General features: G+C 45.6%; 1 protein-coding gene across 2 annotated transcripts in view; it reads right to left on the reverse strand.

The window, feature by feature from the left end:
- LOC139279670 (digestive cysteine proteinase 2-like) overlaps positions 1-21,866 on the reverse strand; it is a 63,824-nt gene that overhangs the window by 11,820 nt on the left and 30,138 nt on the right. For both annotated transcript variants that reach the window (XM_070898774.1, XM_070898773.1), the window contains exons 8-9: positions 10,143-10,234; positions 8,631-8,792 (exon numbers count right to left, since the gene is read on the reverse strand). In XM_070898774.1, the coding sequence (XP_070754875.1) occupies positions 8,631-8,792; positions 10,143-10,234 (254 nt within the window). The remainder of the gene's footprint in view (positions 1-8,630; positions 8,793-10,142; positions 10,235-21,866) is intronic.

Consider the following 21,866-nt stretch of genomic DNA (forward strand, 5'->3'; position numbering starts at 1 on the left):
GGATGGGATAAGCTGTGAAGGAACGAGGTCACATGGGGGGGTCCTCTGATGTCACAATGCCAGTACATCACAAGTTTCTTAAAGGGGAAATTGTTCCTTGAGGAACGTGTCCCAGTGTCATCTTATTCCAGTGATGTGTAGACAATGCTCCTCTAGAAGGTTGATCTTTAATTTATCACAGAGTTTTTAATTTTAAATCAAAAATTTCAAACGAGTTTTAAGGACTGCTCTCCCCAAAAACACTGTAATGAGCCTCGAATACTTTGAATAACCGACAGTGTTATCAGCTTAACATCCTTTAGGTGAATTTAGTGAACTTGAGTTGAAATCCTATCACTCATGCCTGAATCAAGCTCACATACCACAAATATAAATACTGTAGAACAATTAATTCAGCAAATTAATTCCTTCTCTATGCTTTAGGAAGCTGAATGTAGCAAATGCCTACATGATCCATGTCTCGATCGATCACTGTATCCACAGAGTAACTACTGGGCAACAATACAATGGATCACATTATTCACCATCTACAAGGCACAAGTCAGGAGTGTGAAGGAATACTCTCCACTTGCCTGGATGAGTGCAGCTCCAACAACACTCGAGAAACTCGACACCATCCAGGACAAAGCAGCCGCTTGATCAACACCCCATCCCCCACCTTCAACACTCACTCCCTCCAGCACCGGCGCACCGTGGCTGCAGTGTGTACCAGTGTACACATTGGTACCAACGACATAGGTAAAAAAAGGATGAGGTCCTATGAAACGAATTTAAAGAGCTAGGAGCTAAATTAAAAGGTAGGACCTCAAAAGTAGTAATCTCGGGATTGCTACCAGTGCCACGTGCTAGTCAGAGTAGGAATCGCAGGATAGCGCAGATGAATACGTGGCTTGAGCAGTGCTGCAGCAGGGAGGGATTCAAATTCCTGGGACATTGGAACCGGTTCTGGGGGAGGTGGGACCAGTACAAACCGGACGGTCTGCACCTGGGCAGGACCGGAACCAATGTCCTAGGGGGAGTGTTTGCTAATGCTGTTGGGGAGGAGTTAAACTAACATGGCAGAGGGATGGGAACCAATGCAGGGAGACAGAGGGAAACAAAAAGGAGACAAAAGCAAAAGACAGAAAGGAGATGAGGAAAAGTGGAGGGCAGAGAAACCGAAGACAAAGAACAAAAAGGACCACTGTACAGCAAAATTCTAAAAGGACAAAGGGTGTTAAAAAAACAAGCCTGAAGGCTTTGTGTCTTAATGCAAGGAGTATCCGTAATAAGGTGGATGAATTAACTATGCAAATAGATGTTAACAAATATGATGTGATTGGGATTACAGAGATGTGGCTCCAGGATGATCAGGGCTAGGAACTCAACATCCAGGGGTATTCAACATTCAGGAAGGATAGAATAAAAGGAAAAGTAGGTGCGGAATCGTTGCTGGTTAAAGAGGAGATTAATGCAATAGTTAGGAAAGACATCAGCTTGGATGATGTGGAATCTATATGGGTAGAGCTGCAGAACACCAAAGGGCAAAAAACGTTAGTGGGAGTTGTGTACAGACCTCCAAACAGTAGTAGTGATGTTGGGGAGGGCATCAAACAGGAAATTATGGGTGCATGCAATAAAGGTGCAGCAGTTATAATGGGTGACTTTAATATGCATATCGATTGGGCTAACCAAACTGGAAGCAATACGGTGGAGGAGGATTTCCTGGAGTGCATAAGGGATGGTTTTCTACACCAATATGTCGAAGAACCAACTAGGGGGGAGGCCATCTTAGACTGCGTGTTGTGTAATGAGAGAGGATTAATTAGCAATCTCGTTGTGCGAGGCCCCTTGGGGAAGAGTGACCATAATATGGTGGAATTCTGCATTAGGATGGAGAATGAAACAGTTAATTCAGAGACCATGGTCCAGAACTTAAAGAAGGGTAACTTTGAAGGTATGAGGCGTGAATTGGCTAGGATAGATTGGCGAATGATACTTAAGGGGTTGACTGTGGATGGGCAATGGCAGACATTTAGAGACAACAATTGTACATCCCTATCTGGCGTAAAAATAAAAAAGGGAAGGTGGCTCAACCGTGGCTATCAAGGGAAATCAGGGATAGTATTAAAGCCAAGGAAGTGGCATACAAATTGGCCAGAAATAGCAGCGAACCCGGGGACTGGGAGAAATTTAGAACTCAGCAGAGGAGGACAAAGGGTTTGATTAGGGTAGGGAAAATGGAGTACGAGAACATTAAGACGGATTGCAAATGCTTCTATAGATATGTAAAGAGAAAAAGGTTAGTAAAGACAAACGTAGGTCCCCTGCAGTCAGAATCAGGGGAAGTCATAACAGGGAACAAAGAAATGGCAGACCAATTGAACAAGTACTTTGGTTCGGTATTCACTAAGGAGGACACAAACAACCTTCCGGATATAAAAGGGGTCAGAGGGTCTAGTAAGGAGGAGGAACTGAGGGAAATCCTTATTAGTGGGGAAATTGTGTTGGGGAAATTGATGGGATTGAAGGCCGATAAATCCCCAGGTCCTGATGGACTGCATCCCAGAGTACTTAAGGAGATGGCCTTGGAAATAGCGGATGCATTGACAGTCATTTTCCAACATTCCATTGACTCTGGATCAGTTCATATCGAGTGGAGGGTAGCCAATGTAACCCCACTTTTTAAAAAAGGAGGGAGAGAGAAAACAGGGAATTATAGACCGGTCAGCCTGACATCGGTAGTGGGTAAAATGATGGAATCAATTATTAAGGATGTCATAGCAGCACATTTGGAAAGAGGTGACATGATAGGTCCAAGTCAGCATGGATTTGTGAAAGGGAAATCATGCTTGACAAATCTTCTGGAATTTTTTGAGGATGTTTCCAGTAGAGTGGACAAGGGAGAACCAGTTGATGTGGTGTATTTGGACTTTCAGAAGGCTTCCAACAAGGTCCCACACAAGAGATTAATGTGCAAAGTTAAAGCACATGGGATTGGGGGTAGTGTGCTGACGTGGATTGAGAACTGGTTGGCAGACAGGAAGCAAAGAGTAGGAGTAAATGGGTACTTTTCAGAATGGCAGGCAGTAACTAGTGGGGTACCGCAAGGTTCTGTGCTGGGGCCCCAACTGTTTACACTGTACATTAATGATTTAGACGAGGGGATTAAATGTAGTATCTCCAAATTTGCGGATGACACTAAGTTGGGTGGCAGTGTGAACTGCGAGTAGGATGCTATGAGGCTGCAGAGCGACTTGGATAGGTCAGGTGAGTGGGCAAATGAATGGCAGATGAAGTATAATGTGGATAAATGTGAGGTTATCCACTTTGGTGGTAAAAACAGAGAGACAGACTATTATCTGAATGGTGACAGATTAGGAAAAGGGGAGGTGCAACGAGACCTGGGTGTCATGGTACATCAGTCATTGAAGGTTGGCATGCAGGTACAGCAGGCGGTTAAGAAAGCAAATGGCATGTTGGCCTTCATAGCGAGGGGATTTGAGTACAGGGGCAGGGAGGTGTTGCTACAGTTGTACAGGGCCTTGGTGAGGCTACACCTGGAGTATTGTGTACAGTTTTGGTCTCCTAACCTGAGGAAGGACATTCTTGCTATTGAGGGAGTGCAGCGAAGGTTCACCAGACTGATTCTCGGGATGGCGGGACTGACCTATCAAGAAAGACTGGATCAACTGGGCTTGTATTCACTGGAGTTCAGAAGAATGAGAGGGGACCTCAAAGAAACGTTTAAAATTCTGATGGGTTTAGACAGGTTAGATGCAGGAAGAATGTTCCCAATGTTGGGGAAGTCCAGAACCAGGGGTCACAGTCTAAGGATAAGGGGTAAGCCATTTAGGACCGAGATGAGGAGAAACGTCTTCACCCAGAGAGTGGTGAACCTGTGGAATTCTCTACCACAGAAAGTTGTTGAGGCCAATTCACTAAATATATTCAAAAAGGAGTTCGATGAAGTCCTTACTATTAGGGGGATCAAGGGGTATGGCGCGAAAGCAGGAATGGGGTACTGAAGTTGCATGTTCAGCCATGAACTCATTGAATGGCGGTGTAGGCTAGAAGGGCCGAATGGCCTACTCCTGCACCTATTTTCTATGTTTCTATGTTTCTATCCACAAGATGCACTGCAGCAACTCGCCAAGGCTTCTTTGGCAGCATCTCCCAAACCCGCGACCTCTACCACCTAGAAGGACAAGGGCAGCAGGCGTATACGCACACCACCACCTCCACATTCCCCTCCCAGTCACACACCACCCTGACTTGGAAATATATCGGCCATTCCTTCATCGTCGCTGGGTCACAATCCTGGAACTGCCTAACAGCACTGTGGGAGCACCTTCACCACACGGACTGCAGCGGTTCAAGAAGGCGACTCACCACCACCTTCTCAAGGGGCAATTAGGGATGGGCAATAAATGCCGGCCTTGCCAGCGACGCCCACATCCCAGGAATGGATAAATAAAAACTCCCTTTTCTCAATCTATTCAGTGCTTCTCATTTACTCTGTTCTCATCTGCTGATTTGGATATAGATTGTGATTTGGCAAATCATTTGCTACATCTTCCATATACCACAGAGTATCACCAACAACCACATGCATTTATGTACATCCATAATGTAGAAAAATGCACCAATGCGTTGGAAGAGCAGCTCAGGGTCAATTGAAACATCAAGGTTGTGAATAGTAGGGTTGAGCCCGAGACAGCGGCTGGGGAGAGGGCTGGAATCAGTGGCCAGGTGACAATGCGAGGATAGGAAGACAAGCCATTGATGGAGATGCTCTGGCTACAATTGGATGAGTAACCGTGCGATCGAACGAGGGCAGGCTGACCAACCAGTGTAATGGAGGAAAGGCTTCAGAGGAAGATGGTATCGTCATCTCCTTGAATGCAGCAGAGAAGTCGAGGAGAACAAATAATAATAATAATGACTTTTATTTATATAGTGACCTTATCGTAGTAAAACCTCCCAAGCTGCTTCACGGCAGTGTTACAGACAAAACAGATAAATTTGGCACCGAGCCACAAAAGAAGAAATTACGGCAGATGACCAAAAGCTTGGTCAAAGAGGTAGGTTTTAAGGTACGTCTTAAAGGAGGAAAGAGAAGTAGAGAGGTTTAGGGAGGGAGTTCCAGAGCTTGGGGCCCAGGCAGCTGAAGGTACGGCCACCGATGGTGGAGCGATTATAATCAGGGATGTTCAAGAGGGCAGAATTTGAAAAGCGCAGATATCTAGTGGGGTTGTGAGGCTAAAAGAGATTACAGAGATGGAGAGGTTTGTAAACAAAGAATGATAATTCACAATGGTCACAGTACAGAGTATGTTGTACATGTTTGGATTGCTTCAGTGCTGTGGGGGGGATGGGAACCTGATGGAGGGATTCATTGGGAGGCAGCAACACATTTGTTTTTTGAGGAGGGAGTGATGACTGCATTTTTTAAAAGGCAAGGTTACAATGCCTGAGGAGATGGAATCGTTTACAATGTCAGCTAGCATAGGGGGCAAGAAAGGAAGTTGGGTCCTCTGGAGTTTAGGGAAAGTGGATAAGGGAGCAGGAAAGAGGTTTCAGGGTCACGGAGCTCGGTGCGGGCATGGAGAGATGGGAGAGAAAATAGAGAGAAATAGGGTGAGGGAGAGAAATGGGCTCAGAGGTAGGGTCGGGTTAAAGAGAGAAAGATTTGCATTTATATAGCGCCTTTCACGACCACCGGACGTCTCAAAGCATTTTACAGCCAAATAAGTCATTTTGGAGTGTAGGCACTGTTGTAATGTGGGAAATGTGGCAGGGAGTAAGATGTGAGTTGGTGGGCAAGGGGAAGGGAATCAGTGGCAGAGGCAGGTGAATGGATGGTCACGGTCTTTGTGACAAAGATGCTCATGAGTTCTTTATACTTGTTGTTGGAGGTGTGGGTGGGGGGCTTCGGGGAGAGGGTTTAAGGAAGCGGTTGTTGGTAGACAAACAAAGACTGGAGCTATCTTTAACCTCCTGGATAACTGTAGATTAGGGCCAAATTATGGGTCTGCTGGCCTGGGGCAAACTGATCCAAATGGGCCGATAGTCATATTTGTTCATGTTCATTACATTATGTACATGATTCTGATTCTGAGTATGAAAACATAGGCCGGTATATTCAACAGTGAAAGTATATATTCTGTATCAAGTAGGTATATATTCTGGTTCTGGTAACATCAGAGAAGGTTCACTCAGTTGATTCCGGAGATGAGGGGGTTGACTTATGAGAAAAGGTTGAGTAGGTTGGGCAGCCACTCATTGGAATTCAGAAGAATAGGCGATCTTATCGAAACGTATAAAATTATGAGGGGGCTTGACAAGGTGGATGCAGAGAGGATGTTTCCACTGATAGGGGAGACTAGAACTAGAGGGCTTGGTCTTAGAATAAGGGGCCACTCATTTAAAACTGAGATGAGGAGGAATTTCTTCTCTCAGAGGGTTGTAAATCTGTGGAATTCACTGCCTCAGAGAGCTGTGGAAGCTGGGACATTGAATAAATTTAAGACAGAGATAGACAGTTTCTTAACCGATAAGGGGATAAGGGGTTATGGGGAGCGGGCGGGGAAGTGGAGCTGAGTTCATGATTGGATCAGCCATGATCTTATTGAATGGTGGAGCGGGCTTGAGGGGCCGTATGGGCTACTCCTGTTCCTATTTCTTATGTTCTTATGCAATACTAGATTCCTATATATATATATATATATATATGCAGATTTCTCTCAATTTGGTGGGCTTATGTTCTTTGCTGGGCCTGGGGCTGCAGCTCCATCTGCCCCATGGTTAATCCGCCCCTCTGTGGTTAGTAGTTGGCTTTGACAGAGGAGAGTGAGGATCGGTCGAGCTTTGTGTGGCCCAGCCAGTTGTACACCATGTATACTCAAGTGTGCAGCATTAGACTTGAGAGAATGAAGGTGGATGGCGTCTCAGAGAGGAACAGCAGAAGACGCTCCTTATAACCTACCATATCTCCTTCTTTGACTCTGGATCAATTTCTTTGTCTGCTTATGCTCCTGTGAAGCACCTTGGGACATTTTACTACATTAACGGTGTTATGTAAATAAAATTGTTATTGGGTTTTTCTTTGGACAAAGGCGTGGAAGGTGGAGATGAGAGACTGGTCGAGAAAATCTGCTGCTGTGGAGGTATCATGGCCAATGAAGAGCCAAAGATTTGACAATTGAAAGTGTGAGAATGTAGTTGCAAGCAACATGGGGGATTGTTTTTTTCCAGGGGCGGGTGCAGGAAAAAGTGGGATTGAAAGGGGTTAGAAAGATGTGGATGGTGAGGGAGGGCAGGAAGTGGTCAGTGTTAGTCTTGGTGCTGATTGAGATCATGAGACTAGTGAGGTCACAGGAAGTGGTGAGGTCCAGGTCCATGAATATGCGTGGGAGATTTTTTATGGGAGGACATAAGGGTGATGAATTTGTGTGAGACTGTCAGGGTGCTGAGATTAAAATCACCAAGGATGAATGCAGAGGCTGAGAGAGGAAAGGAGGAGGACCTCTTGGTGACAAACTCAAGGTGAGGCTTGGGGAGGGGCAGGAAGGGAGGTGGGAGAAAGAACGAAATACTTTATTTCTATAGCGCCTTTCACATCCACCAAATGTCTCAAAGCACTTTGCAGCCAATGAAGTACTTTTGGAGTGTAGTCACTGTTGTAATGTGGGAAACGTAGCAGTTAATTTGCGCACAGCAAGCTCCCACAAACAGCAATGTGATAATGGCCAGATAATCTGTTTTTGTTAAATTGAGTGTTAAATATTGGCCCCAGGACACTGGGGATAACTCCCCTGCTCTTCTTCGAAATAGTGCCATGGGATCTTTTACATCCACCTGAGAGAGCAGACGGGTCCTCGGCTTAATGTCTCATTCAAAAGACGGCACCTCCGACAGTGCAGCGCTCCCCCAGCACTGCCGTGGAGCATCAGCCTAGATTTTTTGTGTGACAAGTCTCTGGAGTGGGACTTGAACCCACAATCTCCTGACGCAGAGGTGAGAGTGCTACCCACTGAGCCACAGCTGACAACAAAGTTTTTGAAAGAGGAGCAAGGAATGGAAGAGGGCGAGGTGCTCAGGAAGGTGCCAGGTAAGGGGGGAGAGGTCGAGGAGTGATTTGGTAATCGCGATCTTACTGCCACCATAGCAATTTGGGTGGGCACGTTGTGGAAAGTAGAGCCAGATGCTCAACAAAACAACTGAGGCGGGAAGCATCAGGAAGACCTCTCCCACGACTCGAGGTGGCTTCAGATGCTATAGAAAATGGTATAATGTAAGAAAATGATTCTCAAATCCCTTATGGAATGCATTTCACTTAGAACCCTCCCAGCTGGCCAATACAAAGTGGAAGGTGTAATGTTGTAGAGCTGTTGAGTTGTGAGTGGCTTAGCCAGTCACGTGATGTTCACAAGACTCAATAAAACCCCAGTCAGTTGGGTTCGGGGGATCCACGATGGGGCAGGTGGTTGTGAGCCTGGTGGGTGAACTGGTAATGTGTAGTGTGATTGTTAAACCTTTGTTATTAAGCCAATTAATTCGTAATAGCAATGTGTTGCAATGAATTCTAAAGCAAAGAACCCATGAAGCAAATACATTACAGATTAAGCACATGGATCTTCAGCACTGACCTCTCCCATGTAAGAACCATATGATTCTGCATCAGCAATTCCGCCATGTTTCATGATCCATTCAAATGTCTTCCACTCCAATCCTCCGTTACAAGCATAGTTTCCAAAGCCCCACGTACAATCTACCAACATTTGCTGTGAAAGAGGAATTAAATATCCTGTCTGAAATGAAAAAGAAAGGACAACTTAAGCAGTGAGTTTAGTTTGGCAGCAGCTGTTGTAGTGGCATTCAGGAAACATTCACTGAATCACTCTAGCTCCAGTATCAACATAAAAATGTTGTTTCAGGAAAACTACAGGAATATCAGCCGTGACACGTGAGGCATCAGCCGTGACACGTGAGGCAGCACCCTCACTTCTGAGTCAGAAGCTTGTGGGTTCAAGACCTACTCCAGGGAATTCAGCACCAAAATCTAGGCTGATACCCCAGTGCTGATACTCATTTTGGACGAGACGTTAAACTGAGGCCCTGTCTGCTCTCTCAGGTGGACGTAAAAAATCCCACTGCCACTATTTCGAAGAAGAGCAGGGGAGTTATCCCCGGTGTCCTGGGGCCAATATTTATCCCTCAATCAACATCACAAAAACAGATTATCTGGTCATTATCACATTGCTGTTTGTGGGAGCTTGCTGTGCACAAATTGGCTGCTGCGTTTCCCACATTACAACAGTGAGAAACCCCCAAAAAGTACTTCAATGGCTGTAAAGCGCTTTGGGACATCCGGTGGCGGTAAAGGCGCTGAATAAGAACATAATAATTAGGAGCAGGAGTCGGCCATTCGGCCCCTCGAGCCTGCTCCGCCATTCAAGAAGATCATGGCTGGTTTTCTACCCCAACTCCATTTGCCTGCACTATCCCCATATCCCTTGATTCCCTTAATATCCAGAAATCTATTGATCTCAGTCTTGAATATACTCAAAGACTGAGCCTCCACAGCCCTCTGGGACAGAGAATTCCAAAGATTCACCACCTTCTGAGCAAAGAAGTTTCTCCTCATCTCAGTCCTAAATGGCCGACCCCTTATCCTGAGACTGTGACCCCTGGTTCTAGACTCCCCAGCCAGAGGAAACATCCTCCCAGCATCTACCCTGTCAAGCCCTGTAATAATTTTGTATGTTTCAATGAAATCACACCTCATTCTTCTAAACGCTAGAGAATATCGGCCGAGTTTGTTCAATCTCTCCTCATAGGACAATCGCCCAGGAATCAGTCTGGTGAACCTTCGTTGCACTCCCTCTATGGCAAGTATATCCTTCCTTGGGTAAGGAGACCAAAACTCTCCACAATACTCCAGGTGTGGTCTCACCAGGGCCCGATATAATTGCAGTAAGAACTCTTTACTCTTATACTCAAATCCTCTTGTAATAAAGGCCAACATACCATTTGCTTTCTTAATTGCTTTGCTTTCTGAATGTCATTGCCCTAACGCTCATTGGCATTGTGCTGCAATAAAACTCATCCTATTAACGAACAATCTGCATCGCCAATCGTTTCCTCAACACATCATTCACCTTGAGAAAGAGCGCTCCTTCTAAAACACCAGTTGCCCCAAAACTCCAGCAGGAACCACAGACAGCTTGATCTTTGACAGGGGTCACTGCTCCTGAGACACACAAATGGTTCAAAATTAGGATCAATGTTCTTCGAATAATATGGGCCAGCTTGAATAGACAGAACTTGTCCCAGTGCATTTGTCAAAAGTATTTTTATTGCACAGAAGCTTCACAATTCTTACAACAACAACTTGTATTAATAGAGCACCTTTACATATTGAAATGTCCCAAGGTGAGACAAAAAATTTGATACATAAGAACAAAAGAAATAGGAGCAGGAGTCGGCCATTTGGCCCCTCGAGCCTGCTCCACCATTCAATAAGATCATGGCTGATCTGATCATGGACTCAGCTCCACTTCCCTGCCCGCTCCTCATAACCCTTGACCCCCTTATCATTCAAAAATCTGTCTATCTCCATCTTAAATATATTCAATGACCCAGCCTCCACAGCTCTCCGAGGTAGAGAATTACAAAGATTCACGACCCTCTGAGAGAAGAAATTCCTCCTCATTTCTGTTTTAAATGGGCGACCCCTTATGCTGAGACTATGGCCCCTAGTTCTAGTTTACCCCCTGTCAAACCCCCTCAGAATCTTATATGTTTCCATAAGATCACCTCTCATTCTTCTAAACTCCAATGAGTAGAGGCCCCACTTGCTCAACTTTTCTTCATATGACAACCCCTTTAATCTCAGGAATTAATCTCGTGAACCTTCTCTGCCTCCAATGCCGTACTTCAGGTGTGGTGCAGTTGCAGCAGGACTTCCCTACTTTTATACTCTATCCCCCTTGCAATAAAGACCAACATTCCATTGGCCTTCCTGATTACTTGCTGTACCTGCATGCTGATTTTTTGCGTTTCATGTTCAAGGACCCCCAGATCCCTCTGTACCGCAGCATTTTGTAATCGTTCTCCATTTAAATAATAATTTGCTTTTTTATTTTTTCTACCAAAGTGGATAACCTTACATTTTCCCACATTGTAGTCCATCTGCCAAATTTTTGCCCACTCACTTAGCCTGTCTATATCCCTTTGTAGATTCTTTATGTACTCCTCACAACTTGCTTTCCCACCTATCTTTGTATCCCCAGCAAATTGGGCTACATTACACTTGGTCTCTTCATCCAAGTCATTAATATAAGTTATAAATAGTTGAGGCCCCAGCACCGATCCCTGCGGCACCCCACTAGCCCCCCAACCCCGTGAGCTTTCATCTTTTGTGTGGCACCTTATCGAATGCTTTCTGGAAATCCAAATACATGACATCAACTGGTTCCCCTTTATCCACTCTTCTCAAAGAACTCCAGCAAATTTATCAAACATGATTTCCCTTTCATAAAACCATGCTGACTCTGCTTGACTGCATTTCTAAATGTCTTGCTACTACTTCCTTAATGATGGACTCCAGTATTTTCCCAATGACAGATGTTAGGCTAACTGGTCTATAGTTTCCTGCTGTCTGTCTGCCTCCTTTCTTACATTTGCGGTTTTCCAATCTGCTGGGACCTCTCCAGAATCCAGGGAATTTTGGTAGTTTATAACCAATGCATCCACTATCTCTGCAGCCACTTCTTTTAAGACCCTAGGATGCAGGCCATCAGGTCCAGGGTACTTATCCACCTTTAGTCCCATTAGTTTGCCTAGTATCTTATCTCAAGTGATAGTGATTGTTTAAAGTCCCCCCTGTCTGCCCCTCCCAATAGCTCCTTGATTATTCACTATTGGGATGTTTTTAGTGTCCTCTACTGTGAAGACTGATACAAAATATTTGTTCAAAGTCTCTGCCATTTCTGTTTCCTATTATTAATTCCCCAGTCTCATCCTCTAAGGGACCAACATTTACTTTAGCCACTCTTTTCCTTTTTATATATCTGCAGAAACTCTTACTGTCTGTTTTTATATTTCTTGCTAGTTTACTCTCATAATCTATCTTCTTTGTCTTTATAATTTTTTTAGTCGTCCTTTGCTGGTTTCTAAAATTTCCCAATCCTCTGGCCTTCGCAACATTGTATGTCTTTGTTTTCAATTTGATACCATCCTTTACTTCCTGAGTTAGCCACGGATGGTTCATCCTTCTCTTAGAGTCTTCTTTCTCACTGGAATATATCTTTGCTGAGAGTTATGAAATATCTCCTTAAATGTTTGCCACTGCTTTTCTACCGTCTTACCCTTTAATATTTTTTCCCAGTCCACTTTAACCAACTCTGCCTTCATACCTTTGTAATTACCTTTTTTTAAGTTCAGGACACTAGTTTGAGACCCAACTTTCTCACCCTCAAACTGAATGTGAAATTACACCATGCCATGATCACTCTTCCCAAGAGGATCCTTCACTACAAGATTATTAATTAATCGAGACTCGTTACACATTACCAGATCTAAAATAGTCTGCTCCCTGGTGGGTTCCACAGCATATTGTTCCAAGAAACCATCCCGCATACACCCTACAAACTCTTCCTCAAGGCTTCATTTGCCAATTTGATTTGTCCAATCAATATGAAGATTAAAATCGCCCGTGATTATTGCTGTACCTTTCTTACAAGCCTCCATTATTTCGATTTATACTCCATCCTACTGTGTGGCTACTGTTTGGGGGCCTATAGACCACTCCCACCAGTGACTTCTTTCCCTTATTACTTCTTATCTCCACCCAAACTGATTCTACATCTTGATCTTCTGAGCCAATATCATTTCTCACTACTGCACTGATCTCATCCTTTATTAACAGAGCTACCCCACCTCCTTTTCCCTTTCTGCCTATCCTTATGAAATGGCAAACACCACGGAATATTTAATTTCCAGCCTTGGTCACCTTGCAACCACGTCTCTGTAATGGCTATCAGATCATACCCAGTTATTTCTATTTGTGCTGCCATCTCATCTATCTTGTTATGAATGCTTTGTGCGTTCAGATATAGAGCTTTTTATTTTGTCTTATGTGTATACAGTCTGTTCCTTCCTGTCACACTCTGGTTATCATTATCCCTGGTGCTACCCTGCACTATTGCCTTCTCCTTTCTCTTTGACTTTTTGAATTTCCACTAACCGGATCCCTCCCCCCTATTATTTATTTTAAAGCCCTATCTACAGCCCGAGTTATTCAATTTACCAGGACACTGGCCCCACCCTGGTTCAAGTGAAATCCATCCCGACAGAATAGCTTCCTCCGATCCCAGTACTGGTGCCAGTGCCCCATGAATTGAAACCCATTCCTCCCACACCAATCTTTGAGCCACGCATTCATCTCTCTGATCTTATTTACACTATGCAAATGTGCTTATGGCTCAGGTAGTAATCCAGGGATTATTACCCTTGTGGTTCTGCTTTTTAATTTAGCCCCGAGCTGCTCATGCTCCCTTAGCAGAACCTCTTGCTTTGACCTACCTACATCATTGGTACCCACATGGACTACGACAACTGGATCTTCCCCCGCTCACTCCACGAAAAAACAAGCCTGAAGGCTTTGTGTCTTAATGCAAGGAGTATCCGTAATAAGGTGGATGAATTAACTGTGCAAATAGATGTTAACAGATATGATGTGATTGGGATTACGGAGACGTGGCTCCAGGATGATCAGTGCTGGGAACTCAACATCCAAGGGTATTCAACATTCAGGAAGGATAGAATAAAAGGAAAAGGAGGTGGGGTAGCATCGCTGGTTAAAGAGGAGATTAATGCAATAGTTAGGAAGGACATTAGCTTGGATGATGTGGAATCTATATGGGTAGAGCTGCAGAACACCAAAGGGCAAAAAACGTTAGTGGGAGTTGTGTACAGACCTCCAAACAGTAGTAGTGATGTTGGGGAGGGCATCAAACAGGAAATTATGGGTGCATGCAATAAAGGTGCAGCAGTTATAATGGGTGACTTTAATATGCATATCAATTGGGCTAACCAAACTGGAAGCAATACTGTTGAGGAGGATTTCCTGGAGTGCATAAGGGATGGTTTTCTAGACCAATATGTCGAGGAACCAACTAGGGGGGAGGCCATCTTAGACTGGGTGTTGTGTAATGAGTGAGGATTAATTAGCAATCTCATTGTGCGAGGCCCCTTGGGGAAGAGTGACCATAATATGGTGGAATTCTACATTAGGATGGAGAATGAAACAGTTCATTCAGAGACCATGGTCCAGAATTTAAAGAAGGCTAACTTTGAAGGTATGAGGCGTGAATTGGCTAGGATAGATTGGCAAATGATACTTAAGGGGTTGACAGTGGATGGGCAATGGCAGACATTTAGAGACCGCATGAATGAACTACAACAATTGTACATTCCTGTCTGGCGTAAAAATAAAAAAGGGAAGGTGGCTCAACCGTGGCTATCAAGGGAAATCAGAGATAGTAATAAAGCCAAGGAAGTGGCATACAAATTGGCCATAAATAGCAGCGAACCCAGGGACTGGGAGAAATTTAGAACTCATCAGAGGAGGACAAAGGGTTTGATTAGGGCAGGGAAAATAGAGTACGAGAGGAAGCTTGCAGGGAACATTAAGACGGACTACAAAAGCTTCTATAGATATGTAAAGAGAAAAAGGTTAGTAAAGACAAACGTAGGTCCCCTGCAGTCAGAATCAGGGGAAGTCATAACTGGGAACAAAGAAATGGCAGACCAATTGAACAAGTACTTTGGTTCGGTATTCACTAAGGAGAACACAAACAACCTTCCGGATATAAAAGGGGTCAGAGGGTCTAGTAAGAAGGAGGAACTGAGGGAAATCCTTATTAGTCAGGAAATTGTGTTGGGGAAATGATGGGATTGAAGGCCGATAAATCCCCAGGGCCTGATGGACTGCATCCCAGAGTACTTAAGGAGGTGGCCTTGGAAATAGCAGATGCATTGACAGCCATTTTCTAACATTCCATTGACTCTGGATCAGTTCCTATGGAGTGGAGGGTAGCCAATGTAACCCCACTTTTTAAAAAAGGAGGGAGAGAGAAAACAGGGAATTATAGACCGGTCAGCCTGACATCGGTAGTGGGTAAGATGATGGAATCAATTATTAAGGATGTCATAGCAGCGCATTTGGAAAGAGGTGACATGATAGGTCCAAGTCAGCATGGATTTGTGAAAGGGAAATCATGCTTGACAAATCTTCTGGATTTCTTTGAGGATGTTTCCAGTAGCGTGGACAAGGGAGAACCAGTTGATGTGGTGTATTTGGACTTTCAGAAGGCTTTCGACAAGGTCCCACACAAGAGATTACTGTGCAAAGTTAAAGCACATGGGATTGGTGGTAATGTGCTAATGTGGATTGAGAACTAGTTGGCAGACAGGAAGCAAAGATTAGGAGTAAATGGGTACTTTTCAGAATGGCAGGCAGTGACTAATGGGGTACCCAAGGTTCTGTGCTGGGGCCCCAGCTGTTTACATTGTACATTAATGATTTAGACGAGGGGATTAAATGTAGTATCTCCAAATTTGCAAATGACACTAAGTTGGGTGGCAGTGTGAGCTGTGAGGAGGATGCTATGAGGCTGCAGAGTGACTTGGATAGGTTAGGTGAGTGGGCAAATACATAGCAGATGAAGTATAATGTGGATAAATGTGAGGTTATCCACTTTGGTGGTAAAAACAGAGAGACAGACTATTATCTGAATGGTGACAGATTAGGAAAAGGGGAGATGCAACAAGACCTGGGTGTCATGGTACATCAGTCATTGAAGGTTGGCATGCAGGTACAGCAGGCGGTTAAGAAAGCAAATGGCATGTTGGCCTTCATAGCGAGGGGATTTGAGTACAGGGGCAGGGAGGTGTTACTACAGTTGTACAGGGCCTTGGTGAGGCCACACCTGGAGTATTGTGTACAGTTTTGGACTCCTAACTTGAGGAAGGACATTCTTGCTATTGAGGGAGTGCAGCGAAGATTCTCCAGACTGATTCCCGGGATGGCAGGACTGACCTATCAAGAAAGACTGGATCAACTGGGCTTGTATTCACGAGTTCAGAAGAATGAGAAAGTATCTCATAGAAACGTTTAAAATTCTGACGGGTTTAGACAGGTTAGATGCAGGAAGAATGTTCCCAATGTTGGGGAAGTCCAGAACCAGGGGTCACAGTCTAAGAATAAGGGGTAAGCCATTTAGGACCGAGATGAGGAGAAACTTCTTCACCCAGAGAGTGGTGAACCTGTGGAATTCTCTACCATAGAAAGTTGTTGAGGTCAATTCACTAAATATATTCAAAAAGGAGTTAGATGTAGTCCTTACTACTCGGGGGATCAAGGGGTATGGCGAGAAAGCAGGAATGGGGTACTGAAGTTGCATGTTCAGCTATGAACTCATTGAATGGTGGTGCAGGCTCGAAGGGCCGAATGGCCTACTCCTGCACCTATTTTCTATGTTTCTATGTTTCTATGTTTTCTCTCCAGCCCAGAGGAGATGTCCTTAACCCTGGCACCGGGCAGGCAACACAGGAACACAAGATCTCGGCTGCAGAGAACAGTATCTATCCCCCTAACTATACTGTCCCCTGCCAATACCACATTTCTTTTTACTCCCCCCACCGAGCCGCATAAGAAGAAATTAGCGCAGATGACCAAAAGCTTGGTCAAAGAGGTCAGTTTTAAGGAGCGTCTTGAAGAAGGAAAGAGAGGTGGAGAGGCGGAGAGGTTTAGGGAGGGAGTTCCAGAGCTTGGGGCCCAGGCAACAGAAGGCACGGCCGCCGATGGTGGAGCGATTATAATCAGGGATGGTCAGGAGGCAGAATTAGAGGAGCGCAGATATCTTGGGGGGTTGTGGGGCTGGAGGAGATTACAGCGATAGGGAGGGGCCAGGGCCATGTAAACAAGGATGAGTATCCACTTTAGAAGTATCATTGCTGTTGGTTTCTGTGACATCAGTGAATGAGAGATGATCTCAGTGAAACATATAAGTTTCTGAGGGGGATTGACAGGGTAGATGCAGGGAGGCTGTTTCCCCGGGCTGCAGTGTCTAGAACCAGTGGTCACAGTCTCAGGATAAGGGGTGAGCTGTTTCGGACTGAGATGAGGAGGAATTTCTTCACTCAGAGGGTGTTGAATCTATGGAATTCTCTGCCCCAGAGGGCTGTGGAGACTCAGTCTTTGAGTATATTCAAGGCTGGGATCGATAGATTTTTGGACTCTAGGGGAATCAAGGGATATGGAGATCGGGCGGGAAAGTGGAGTTGAGGTCGAAGATCAGCCCTGATCTCAGTGAATGGCGGAGCAGGCTCGAGGGGCCGAATGGCCTACTCCTGCTCCCAATTCTTATGTTCTTAAGTTCAAGAGTAGGGAGTTATCCCCGGTGTCCTCGTCAATATTTATCCCTCAATCAAAAAATAACAGATTATCTGGTCATTATTATACTGCTGTTTGTGGGAGCTTGCTGTGGAAATTGGCTGCCGCATTTACTACATGACAACAGTGACTGCACACAAGTACTTCATTGGCTTTAAATGCTTTGAGACGTCCGGTGGTCGTGAAAGGCGCTATATAAATGCAAGTCTTTCTTCTTTCAATAAAAGCAAACACTTCAAAATTGTATTGATGGACACATGAAGATTTGGCCAATTACACAAAATGCTTGTAGATGCTGATTTGATTTTATAGAAACATAGAAACATAGAAACATAGAAAATAGGTGCAGGAGTAGGCCATTCGGCCCTTCGAGCCTGCACCACCATTGAATAAGATCATGGCTGATCATTCCCTCAGTACCCCTTTCCTGCTTTCTCTCCATACCCCTTGATCCCTTTCGCCGTAAGGGCCATATCTAACTCCCTCTTGAATATATCCAATGAATTGGCATCAACAACTCTCTGCGGTAGGGAATTCCACAGGTTAACAACTCTCTGAGTGAAGAAGTTTCTCCTCATCTCAGTCCTAAATGGCCAACCCCTTATCCTAAGACTATGTCCCCTGGTTCTGGACTTCCCCAACATCGGGAACATTCTTCCTGCATCTAACCTGTCCAGTCCCGTCAGAATCTTATGCATTTCTATGAGATCACCTCTCATCCTTCTAAACTCCAGTGAATAAAGGCCCAGTTGATCCAGTGTCTCCTCCTATGACAGTCCAGCCATCCCTGGAATCAGTCTGGTGAACTTACGCTGCACTCCCTCAATAGCAAGAACGTACTTCCTCAGATTAGGAGACCAAAACTGAACACAATATTCCAGGTGAGGCCTCACCAAGGCCCTGTACAACTGCAGTAAGACCTCCCTGCTCCTATAGTCAAATCCCCTAGCTATGAAGGCCAACATGCCATTTGCCTTCTTCACCGTCTGCTGTACCTGCATGAAACCTGAATCCAGTAATCAAATTAACTCTTTCTCATTTTTTATTGCGTCAGATTCGCCCAACAAGAAATTTTAATTTGCTTTTACTTAAAATCTATGGCACCATATACAGTGAAATTTAGGAAGTTACGAGACAGCTACTGACTGTTAAGATCATATTGAACAACGAAAGTTAAAGACTTGTGATTGTGAACCAATAAGAATAATTTATCTTTCCGATCAAACTTCTGTCTGCAGGAGGTTGGGGACCCTTTCGATAAAGGAAAAAGTTAAAAGCACAGAAAGCCTCAAAAGGCCAAGTACTGCTGGTCTCCACTGGGGACCCATCGCAAAGCCAGCTTGGTTCACTTGTATCACACTTGTCTTGAGTCATAGAATCATAGAACGGTTACAGCACAGAAGGAGGCCATTCGGCCCATCGAGCCCGTGCCGGCTCTCTGCAAGAGCCCCTCAGCCAGTCCCCCTCCCCTGCCCTTTCCCCGGAGCCCTGCTTTCATTTCCCTTCAGGTACTTATCCAACTCCCTTTTGAAAGCCACGATTGAGTCTGCCTCCACCACCCTCTCAGGCAGCGCATTCCAGATTCTAACCACTCGCTGCGTAAAAAACGTTTTTCCTCATGTCGCCTTTGGTTCTTCTGACAATCGCCTTAAATCTGTGTCCTCTGGTTCCCGACCCTTCCACCAATGGGAACAGTCTCTCTCGATCTACTCTGTCCAGGCCCCTCATGAGTCTGGAAATTGTAGGTTCAAACACCACTCTAGGACTTCAGCACAATCTAGGCTGGAACTTCAGTGCAGTGCTGAAGGAGTGCAACATTGTCAGAGATGCCAGCTTTCGAAGGGCACATTAAAGCAGGGCCCTGTCCACATGCTATAGTGGATGTATAAGATGTTTTGGTGCATTTTGGAAGAGGATGATGTCGACCAATATTCATCCCTCAACCCACAGCTCCAGAACAGATTACCTCGTTGCTGTCCATTTTGCTTCATGCCCATTGGCTGCTACATTTGCCGACATAATAACAGTGACGACACTTCAAAGCAAATTCAGTGGTTGGGACGAGACAACGTATGCACCTGTGAGTATCTTATCGGTTTGATGTTGACAAGACTCAATAAAACCCCAGCCAGTTGGGTTCAGGGGATCCACGATGGGGCAGGTGGTTGTGAGTCTGGTGGATGAACTGGTAATGTGTTGTGTGATTGTTAAACCTTTGTTAATAAACCAACTCGTTCTTAATAGCAATGTGTTGCTATGGATTCTTAAGCAAAGAACCCATGAAGCAAATACATTACAGTGATGTTATAGAAATTCAATTCTTTCTCTCAGTGACTGATAGTAGTTCTATAGCACCACCAAAATACGCTTCTTGGTCTTACAACTGTTAGTAACATTAACGGATCACAACAGTGACCAATGTCACAACTTTCAAGACCTGCAAAAAGGGAGGGGCCTCCAGTGAGTTATTTACATTCAAATTGCATCAAATGCAGAATTAGCGAGCTGTCAAGCAACAGGCAGCAATCCCACCGTTTATCCAGGACTAGTCAGTTGAAGCAGGTTTGATTTTAACAGTGTATAACATTGACATTTATTTTATTGCACACGAGGTGGATACTCAATGTTGCATGGATGACCAGGTGTGCACTTCATGTTTTAGTATTCACAACGTACACAGTGCAGTACAAAGAGGATTCTTGTGGGCGGAGGGGCGGGTATGGTGAGAGGGTGAAATTAACTGCATTTGAAATTTGTACGCTGAAATGTTGTCCCTTTCTTCATTATAGAATAGGAAAAAAAGGATATTTAGTGAAACAACGTTGAATGGGTTGGTGTGTATGATAATGGCAAGCAGTGATCATCTCGGACTGACACGGCAGCAGTGCAGGGGAAACGTTCTGATTTGGAGAAATTGGCGGCACAAGTGTGTCAGCTGTGGCTCAGTGGGCCGCCCTCTCTGGGTGGGAAGGGCGAGGAGTGAGCACTCTCTGGGTGGGAGGGGCCAAAAGTGGGCACTCTCTGGGTGGGAGGGGCCAGGAGTGAGCACTCTCTGGGTGGGAGGGGCCAGGAGTGAGCACTCTCTGGGTGGGAGGGGCCAGGAGTGGGCACTCTCTGGGTGGGAGGGGCCAGGAGTGAGCACTCTCTGGGTGGGAGGGGCCAGGAGTGAGCACTCTCTGGGTGGGAGGGGCCAGGAGTGAGCACTCTCTGGGTGGGAGGGGCCAGAAGTGGGCACTCTCTGGGTGGGAGGGGCCAGGAGTGAGCACTCTCTGGGTGGGAGGGGCCAGGAGTGAGCACTCACTGGGTGGGAGGGGCCAGGAGTGAGCACTCACTGGGTGGGAGGGGCCAGGAGTGAGCACTCTCTGGGTGGGAGGGGCCAGGAGTGAGCACTCTCTGGGTGGGAGGGGCCAGGAGTGAGCACTCTCTGGGTGGGAGGGGCCAGGAGTGAGCACTCTCTGTGTGGGAGGGGCCAGGAGTGAGCACTCTCTGGGTGGGAGGGGCCAGGAGTGAGCACTCTCTTGGTGGGAGGGGCCAGAAGTGGCCACTCTCTTGGTGGGAGGGGCCAGGAGTGAGCACTCTCTGGGTGGGAGGGGCCAGGAGTGAGCACTCTCTGGGTGGGAGGGACCAGGAGTGAGTACTCTCTGGGTGGGAGGGACCAGGAGTGAGCAGGTGCTGCTGATTACCGCAGGAGTTGGAGTGAGTGTTGCTGGTGGGTTTTTGGGTTGTTTTTTTTTTTTAATTTTAGGGCCTTTTTGGCCCATAAACATCAGCCAGATTCTGCTGAGGGGCCTGGAGTGTTGGGCCCCGCCGAGGACAATGCTCCCAGTGTGAGTTTAACCAGGGGAGAGAATGTCTTGAGAAGGGAGAATAAAAGGCCCAATGATTTGGGCCGGGACCCCAGGAGGTTTGGAAAATAAAACACAGTAGTGGTTCACTGCCAGGATGAGGAGATGCGAGCTTGGGATATTATCCAGGCCGTACACAAGGACTGCGGGGAGGGAAGTTGCTTTGCCTGCCAACCAATGCCGAATGTTGGGTTCGAAGTGACGGTCAGTGGGCGAGAGGAGGTGGTAAGACTTTTACTGAGCCTGAAGGTTGGTGAGAAATACTTGGATGTATCTCTGCTGTATTCCGAAGCGCTGGTGGTCTCATTCTTAAACCTGTCGGTTTATGTTGAGGACGATATGCTGATAAAAAAGTTGGAGTCGTGGGACATTAAACTTTGCTCAGTGATAAAGAGGAGATACTATCCTGGAACACGGGTCGCTGATGGAACCCGTTATGTAACAGTGCGGTTCCCAGAGGGGGTGAAGTCATTACCCTACAGCATGAAATTTGAGCCAATGGAAGGAGTGCAGTACTTCCGGGTTCTGCATGATAACCAGGTGAAGGTTTGCTATTACTGTCTTGGACACGACCATTT

The sequence above is a fragment of the Pristiophorus japonicus genome, chromosome 14, assembly GCF_044704955.1.
Source record: "Pristiophorus japonicus isolate sPriJap1 chromosome 14, sPriJap1.hap1, whole genome shotgun sequence".
NCBI lineage: Eukaryota > Metazoa > Chordata > Chondrichthyes > Pristiophoridae > Pristiophorus > Pristiophorus japonicus.